This window comes from Glycine soja, chromosome 17, assembly GCF_004193775.1.
Source record: "Glycine soja cultivar W05 chromosome 17, ASM419377v2, whole genome shotgun sequence".
NCBI lineage: Eukaryota > Viridiplantae > Streptophyta > Magnoliopsida > Fabales > Fabaceae > Glycine > Glycine soja.
Window position 1 is genome coordinate 35,041,391 of NC_041018.1, and position 8,559 is coordinate 35,049,949.

The following is an 8,559-nucleotide window of genomic DNA, read 5'->3' on the forward strand; positions in this document are numbered from 1 at the left end:
CAACCACCTTTTTCTTTCCCGGAAATGTCTTTTTGAAATATCATAGTTCTGGAAATACATTTATGAAAAAGGTATATGTTAGTTTGGAAAAACATTTCTACTATTAGAAAATCAATGTTTATTTTACATCTCATGTTTATTAGTGTTATTTTCATCCTATCATAGTTAATCTTTAAATCTGACCTTGAAAAACTAAACATATGTACTTCAAATTAAGCTCTAATCTTTAGTTTGAATCAAACTAAAAATCTAATAAACTCAACCCCTATTCTTAAGCAAACTTCTTTGTCAAAAATTTAAATAATCTAAACACCTGAGTCAAAATTCATTTGGTTGTGTTTCCCACCAAAAGGGTAAAAATGTCATGTGTTTCAGGTCCTCTTCAAATTTCTCCGCAACTATACATGCCACTCTTTCATTATTTTCAAGAACAAAACAACTCGAATATTTACTTGCTTTATGTCCCCCGGCCCTCCTTTCTTTTCTTTTATTAAAGTCTAAGAAATTCTCTACCTTTTTTAATTTTTTAATACTATTAATCTGCATGCAGCATTGAATTCTCCTCCTTCACGAATTCAGAATTATTTGTGACAATTCACTTCTTCTTTGACTTATGCAAATGCATTTCTGTAGGTACATTCCACCTTTGGTCTTTGGCGTGCATGGGGCGAGTTCTTTGCTCTCTTTGTTGTCTTGTCTTCGTTTGGCAGCTGGAAAAAAAAAAAACTGAATTTTACATTTGAACTTGACTTTTTTTGTCCCACTTATTACTTAATCTGCAAGGAAATGACTTTTCCAATGTATTATTTATAATTGTATAATCTTGTTTCACTAAGTGAGTTTTGAGGTTATGTCTAGCAATGAGTGAAAATGAGTGCAATATGAAAGATCCAAAGTCACTAGTAGTTGTCTTGATTAAGGTGATATTGCTTCTTTTGTGTGGTTAATTTCTAGAAATTTGAAATTTGAATTGCTTTGCATCTTTTAATCTTTCTGGGTATGTTAAGGTTCTTCTCTGTAGTTTGTAACACTTTTTTAATCACGTTTAGGAATCTTTGCTTGTACTTGCTTGGTTTTTAAGCAAGCATATAAGATATGTCAACAGGGTAACCTCATGGAGCTTTTTGTTGTTTTGTCATTCTTTTCATTGGATTCTTTGGAAGTTAGTATAAGATACATACAATTTGCTTCTGCTAGAGTTTCATAAGAGATATGTATTCTAGGGGTTGCTTGTTAGCACCATTGGTTAGATGCTTTGGGAAGAAACCCCAGTGCCCCTCATTTTTTGTGTTTTGTGGTGCCTGGTTTCGTGTTCTTGTGTTTTCTTCCATGGATAAGTTAAAGCTCAAATGCAAGGGGATTTTCTGTGTAAGAGAGACTTATTTTATGCTACTTTTAATTTCAGGAATTTTGTTGTTACATTAGTTGCAGACATATTTCTTTTTCTCTTTTTTTTCCACTTATTTGAGAAGGCAATAAGGTTTTAATTGTGTACCTGATTGCATAGTTTTGTGCCCTTAAGGATTCACACACCCTTTTTTGCTTCTATCTTGGTGTCAAAGTGTATCTTTTTTTCTTAAACACATCATGCTTAGGCTCCTTTTTTTCCCTATTTGTTTCCCTTGATTTCATGTTAAAAACAGTTGATACATCATCACTAACAGTGCATGATAGCAACTTATTCTAGATTTTCTTTTACTATAGTGCTTGTGTATATCTATAACAGGTTTGTTTCAATTTATTCTTGATGTCACGTTAAAACAGTTGATACATTATCACTAACAGTGTATGATAGCAACTTATTCTAGATTTGCTTTTACTATAGTGCTTGTGTATATCTATAACAGGTTTGTTTCAATTTATTCTTGATGTCATGTTAAAATAGTTGATGCATCACTACCTGTTACTGTTCTAGGCACAGGTTTGTTTCAACTTATTCTTGCTCAAATGTAAATTCAGGTAATTGAATATTCAATTGATAGAAAAAAAACCAAGACAAGAATATTGGTTTTAACTTGATGGCTATATTTAAGTTTTAGATCATTTTTCCAGAATCTTTGATTCACTTTACAAATAATCGTGAATTTGTGCTGCATAATTTTCTTTTGTAGACATCGACTGTAAACAAATAAACAAAGTATAAACCTGTGAACAGAGGAAAAAAAATATTTATGAGGAAGTTCAAATCTGCAATTGCTGTTGATCTAAGAAATCCTCCAACGCAAATATCAAATGATATAAAGATAATTAACAAGAAAACATGCCTAGAAAGTAGGGTATTGTGTCTCTCTGTTTTATTTGCCTTTTAAAGTATTGTTTAGGTATAATGATAAGAACTATAAACTGAGTAATTCATTCTTGCTAGGTTGTGTTATTTAACTTGAGTTATAGTTTGGTACCTGCAACTCTGCTTTATTATCAACATCATCTTTTAATTCAATCTGGTAGAGTGAATATTATTAATAGTTGGTTTTAATCATACTTATGTCTTAACCTGCTTTACAACAGAACATAGGTTGTCTTGGATGCTGCAAAAAAACTCCAGTAATTATTTCAATGGATGAAGCATCTAAAGGACTAAGAACTCAAGGTCAAACAGTGAGTAAAGTGGATGGATCAGAAGATTTCTGGAGCAGCAGCACCTTTGAGTTAGACCATAGTGCTGCTCATTCACAGAGAAGCATCTCGTCAATCGGAATGCCAAATAATCCTTCTGATTCTCAGTGTAGTGGAGGCAGTCAAAGTGGTGCTCCTGAATTTGTCAACCATGGCAAGTTTGCTGTTATGTGTTCATTATCTGTTGATTCTCTGGTGTGGAAACGATCTTGCTTAATTGTTGATAGAGCTATTCAGGACTTATAGGTTATATGTGCTTTGCTAAGAGTAAGATGTTTTAATATTGAGAAATGCTAGTAACACTCTAAAAATTTGTTGGAAATACAAAATTTTGGAAGTCTTACTTCTTAGTTAATGAACCTCACTCGTGATTTTATAATTTTTAATAAATTTTAGCCAATAGCAGAGACTGTGTTAGAAGGAATATATTAGAGAATGTACCACTAGCATTCCTCTTTAATATTTTCATGCAATGTTTGAATCAAACTCCTTGAACCTCAAGGAACAGTTACAACTTAACTTCCTTGGAATAGTTTGATTGCCATCTTCTTATGCTCATTTTGAAATGCAGCTTCACTTTACATTTTTCTTTTTTCCTTTCATGCTCTTATTGAAGAGGGAGGACAAAATATCCCTCTCTGCTAGGGCGCAGCATTGCTGGAGGGTCCATGCATGAAAAATAAATTGATACACACAGTAACTGAATGTCTTCTTGTATTGTACCTTTCTCTATTTTTTTTTATTTTTTATGTTTTGTAAACTGTAATTTCTTTATTCTTGATGTAGTATTGGAGTCAATTTAGTTATGTGTAATTACTGTTTCTGAAACTTAAAACTAGAAACTAGTTTTCAGGATTTTATTTGATCTGTATACACAATTCTTTGTGACAGAAAATTTGATCTATATGCAGGGCTTCTTCTTTGGAACCAGATAAGGCAACAATGGGTTGGAAACAAAAGGTCTGAGAGTATCGCAGAAATTCAAGAACCAAGAATAAGGTAAATAAATATATGCATTCTCCAGTGAAGTCTTGAAAGTCTTTTGCAATATAAATATCTTACAGAGTGGGGCAAATTGTGTTCCCTTTTCCTTTCATGCATATTTAAGCTGATGAGCAGTGAAACTTGCTGTGGCTAATTACTTCAATGAGAAATATTCAGAAAAAAATGTGTAGAGAAGTTCTCAAAAGTACTTTTGACTTTTGACTTGTATTCAAACAGGTCTTATTTGCTTCTCTACTCTAACTAGTATTATATCATTGTCCGTTTTTATGCAATTCTCATACTAAGTTTTCCCCTCCCTTGAAGAAGCACCCAGCTAAGCTCACAATATTTTTGATTGTCAATGCAAGTTTTAGCTGTCTAGCTGCCGCTTATTTTTACATTGATCAAGCTTTTACACTCTACATAGCACATTTTTTCCTTGATATTTTGATATGGCCACAAATTAGGATTATCATATCTAAATCTTGAATTATTTAGTTTATCTTGTTTCTTTATCTTTTCTTATTTCCTATTCCTATTTTATTAATTAGGGTAATATTTAGATAAGATCTTATTAATTAGGGATCTCTTATTTTTATTTTATCAATTAGGATAATTGTTAGTTATGATCATATTGATTCAATTAAGATAATTAGGATTACTAGGGATGTATTTGTAGCCTAGGGAGTACTGGGTTGAAATTTAACCAATGAGAAATATTTAGAAAAAACTTGTATTAGTTAAGGATGGACTCAGTCAAGGATGAGTCTGATTCTTGCTTTCACTATAGGTCGAAAGAAGTCTTCCGTGTCTAGCCTCGTGACTCAATCATACATTAAGGTTCATAACAACTTGTTATCCAGAGTCAACATGGGTGACACGGATTTAGCAGCAAAACTAAATGAATTCATGAAACATATGGGTATCAGGCATAGCACCCTAGAGGAGTAGATGGCTAAGATTTCTACTGTGGTTACTAAAGGTTCAACAGGAGAGAACTCAGAAGAAACAATAGTAATAAAGAAGAGGTTTGGCAAACAATAAACAATAATCCATTGGGTGAGCTTTTCAATCTCAAGCTATAAGAAGAATTAAGAATGGATATTGAATTCCAGCAATAAGGTAATTTGAGTGTTGCTTTAGATATGGCTCGAACATTAGAACGCAAGGTCACTCAAGGGGGGCTTCCACCAACTGTCAAAAATGGGTCTGCTACTTCCACCCATGCAAAGAAGTCAACCGAAAGCAACCTAATAAATGATGTTCTTCTGCCTCATTACCAAAAAATTAACAAGGTGGAAATGGCTAAAAGAAGAGCTAAGGGCATGTGCTACAAATGAGATGATGAAGCTTATGATGTGAAGCATAAATGTAAAAGGTTGTTTTGGATTCAAATATACTTGGAGAGGACAACCATGAGGATGACCGCAGCAGACCTCTTATTCAAATCTGAATTTGAGCTTGAAGACATGCTCAAAGTCAAGGCGAGAGTGATGATATGACCACAAATTAGGATTATCATATCTAAATCTTGAATTATTTAGTTTATCTTTTCTGATTTCATATTCTTATTTAAACGAGGTTTTTTGCAGCCATCCTCATTATTGTTCTCTTTAGGTATTTGAATCGAAAACAAACCTTTTACGTTTATGCTTCACTTCATAAGCTTCATGGTCTCATTTGTAGCACATGCCCTTAGCTCTTCTTTCAGCCATCTCCACCTTGTTAATTTTTTGGTAATGAGGCAGAAGAATCTCCCTTATTATTTTTGCTTCCAGCTGGCTTCTTAGTACGGGTGGAAGTAGCAGACCCATTTTTGAAAGTTGGCGGAAGCCCCTTGAGAGACCTTTTGCCTGTGTACTAATGTCCGAGCCATATCCGTAGCAACAACCAAATTACCTTGTTGCTGGAATTCAATATTCATTCTTAATTCTTCTTATTGCTTGAGATTGAAAAGCTCGCCCAATGGATTATTGTCTCCCAAGTCTGATTTCTCTCCTATTGAGGCTTTAATAACTACAGAAAGCTTAGTCATCTTTTCCATGAAGTCATTCAATTTTGTTGCTAAATCCCTATCACTCATGTTGGCTTTGGATACCAAGTTGTTATGGACCTTAGCATAGGATCAGATCACAGGCCCCTGACATAAAAAACTTTTGGGTGTTGCTAGGTGCATCCAGCATTATTGCTGGTGCACCCAACATTTTTTAAAAATATCAAAATTGCTCTTGTGCTTTCTTCGCATTTGTGAAGCATATGCGTGAGGGTGGTCCGTAAATCTTACAGATCAACTTGATTCGTATGCCTTTTACGGATCAACTTGAACTGTAAAAGGCTTATGAATCAACTTGATCCGTAAGCCGTTTACGAATCAAGTTGATCTATAAGTCGTTTACGGATCAAGTTGATCCGTATGTTGATATTAAGCACATACGGATCAAGTTGATCTGTAAAAGGCTTACGGATCAAGTTGATCCGTATGTCTTTTACGGATCAACTTAAAGACTTACAGATTAAGGGTATTTCAGTCTTTTTCGCTTAAGTGTTGGGTGCACCAACAATAATGCTGGGTGCACCTAGCAACACCCCAAGACTTCTTTCTATCTATAATGAAAGCAAAAAGCAGACTCATGCTTGATTGAGCTCCTCCTAAACTATCACACATGTTTTAGTGAGTGGGAAACAGACTCATTCTTGACAAAATCCCTCTAAACTAACACAATTTTTTTTTAATATTCCTCCTAGTTACATTTCCATCAAGTTGGCCCCTTAAATAGGCTACAAATATATTCCTATTAATTGATCCTAAATGATAAAATAAAGATAAAGAGAATCCTAATTGATAGAATCATAATTAACAATTATCTTAATTGATAAAAGATTTCTAATTAAATAAGATCTTATCTAAAAATTACCCTCATTAATAAAATAGGAATCTAAAATAAATAAATAAAGAAATAATATAAATTAAATAATTCATGATTTAGATATGATAATTCTAATTTGTGGCCATATCATATTTTTAATGTGGAATAGTTTTTTTTGGCTAATAATTTTAGGGTCTTGCTAATGCTTAAAGACCAAGAAACTAAAAGAAAAAAAAATATTTAATATGAAAATCATATGAGCCCGTAAAAAAAGTTAGCCGCAACATACCTTTGTGCATCCCGGTAATTTTTTTTTTCTTTTTAGTTCTTTAATTAATGTCTCATAATTTTATCCTAAAAACTGGTTGGTTGTCAAACTTGAACTTCGGCATTATAATACATGGAAGGACGTAGGCCAAGTAGAGGCAACAAAGTTGAGATAAACGTCAGGCTATAGCATTCACTTAATTTTTTTTTCTTTTTTTACAAACTTAAATGCAGTTTCTCATATATATTTGGTGGTATTCTCTAATCAAAGTTAGATTTTCACCTCAATAACATATGTTGATCTTCAATACAAACTTTTATTGCGTGATAATGAAGTAAAACTCTAATTTTGATTACAGAACAATATTATAAGTATCTAAGTTTTTTTTCCTTTCATTAGGTCTTTGTCAACCTCTAATTGTGAGCTTATTTTCCACAGTTCCAATGCCAACTACGACAACCTACTTGGGAACAACAAACCCTATCCCCAACGCATTCCTCTGAGAGTATGATTTTCTGAACTTAGTATCTTCATCTATTGATATTCTAGTAACCACTTACTCAAATAAAAGGGGTGGCTTAGTTCAAAAGGCACCATCTTTTTTTTAAACTAATTGATTACTATATTTTTTGTGATAGGAAATGATTGACTTTCTTGTTGATATTTGGGAGCAAGAGGGTCTGTATGACTGATCAAGCAAAATAGTCAATTTATTTTTCCAAAGATTTTGGAGGAGAGGTGATGTCGAATTTGTTTGTTGTCCTACTGGATAGCTGTGAATGGAGTAACTTACAAATCTTCTCTTTCAGTGGTTTCTTTCCTATTTTTAAATACGTTAGATTAAATTGTATAATTCTTCCTGGGTTTTTGGCTGAAGTGATTTACAGACAAATTATCTGAGGCAAAAGGGAAAATTTCAAGCTTAAGCTAGCTTCTAATAGTCTAAATGCTAGTATTTAAGAGCTAATGTTTCTTGTTCTTGTTGAGAAAATTTTATTCTGAGTATTATTACTTATTATTATTATTTTTGTATTTATATTTTAAAACTTTAAATATATATACAATATGATTACTATTCACTAGATTTTTTTATAGAGAAAATTACTATTCACTAGGTTAGATTTTTTTTTTATATAGAGAAACACAACTATCTAAAGCAACTAGTCTACTAAGCCATGCATTGCACAGTTTATAATTATCACATGGATATATATAAATAGTAAAATATAAGATTATTTATGTAAATTTAAAAAAAAATCTTGTAAATTATTCAATAATATATAAATAAATGAAAGTATTTTATATTCCATGTTATGTTGCTTTCAAACTTATAAATTATACTATGTTAATTTGTTTATCATAATTTTATATAAATTTCTAACATTTAAATTATTCTTTATAAAATTTATATCTTATTCTAAAAAAAGCATATAAAAAACCAAGAAAGAATTCTTATATATAATTAAGTACTAGTAACATTTATATTACGTCACATCATATAAAACATGTTTTTCTATTTCGAAAAAGTTTAAGGGGATTGATTCTCAAGAGTTCATTAGGTCATGATAAGTTTTAAGATTCAAATATTATATATGCTGTCCATAATATAATCAAACATTTAAATCCTTGTTACCGATTCAACAAAAAAAATATTGATTCATTGAAGATAAAACCAAAACTTAAATAATAAAAACACTGCATAGAAGTGGCATATCAAGAAACAATTTAAAACACGAAATGAAATATTAGAATGTAAGTTTTAACCACTCAGATATGTTATTACTCACGCGCGTCATCTAATTCAACCGTTTCTTTTGGTCTTAT

At 31.9% G+C, this 8,559-nt stretch overlaps 1 protein-coding gene across 5 annotated transcripts; it reads left to right on the plus strand.

Annotated features, from left to right (window-relative positions):
• The first annotated feature begins 524 nt into the window (after positions 1 to 524).
• On the plus strand, positions 525 to 7,726 carry LOC114392880. Of its 5 annotated transcripts, none has more exons than XM_028354132.1 (5): positions 525 to 633; positions 2,509 to 2,770; positions 3,528 to 3,615; positions 7,135 to 7,240; positions 7,374 to 7,726. In XM_028354132.1, the coding sequence occupies exons 2-5, from the start codon at positions 2,557 to 2,559 to the stop codon at positions 7,425 to 7,427; spliced, it is 462 nt and encodes a 153-aa protein (XP_028209933.1). In that variant the 5' UTR covers positions 525 to 633; positions 2,509 to 2,556; the 3' UTR covers positions 7,428 to 7,726. The 5 variants fall into 5 exon arrangements, with proteins under 5 accessions (XP_028209933.1, XP_028209932.1, XP_028209930.1 ...); XM_028354131.1 differs by lacking the exon at positions 525 to 633 and adding an exon at positions 652 to 920; XM_028354129.1 differs by lacking the exon at positions 525 to 633 and adding an exon at positions 929 to 1,368.
• Positions 7,727 to 8,559: the final 833 nt, after the last annotated feature.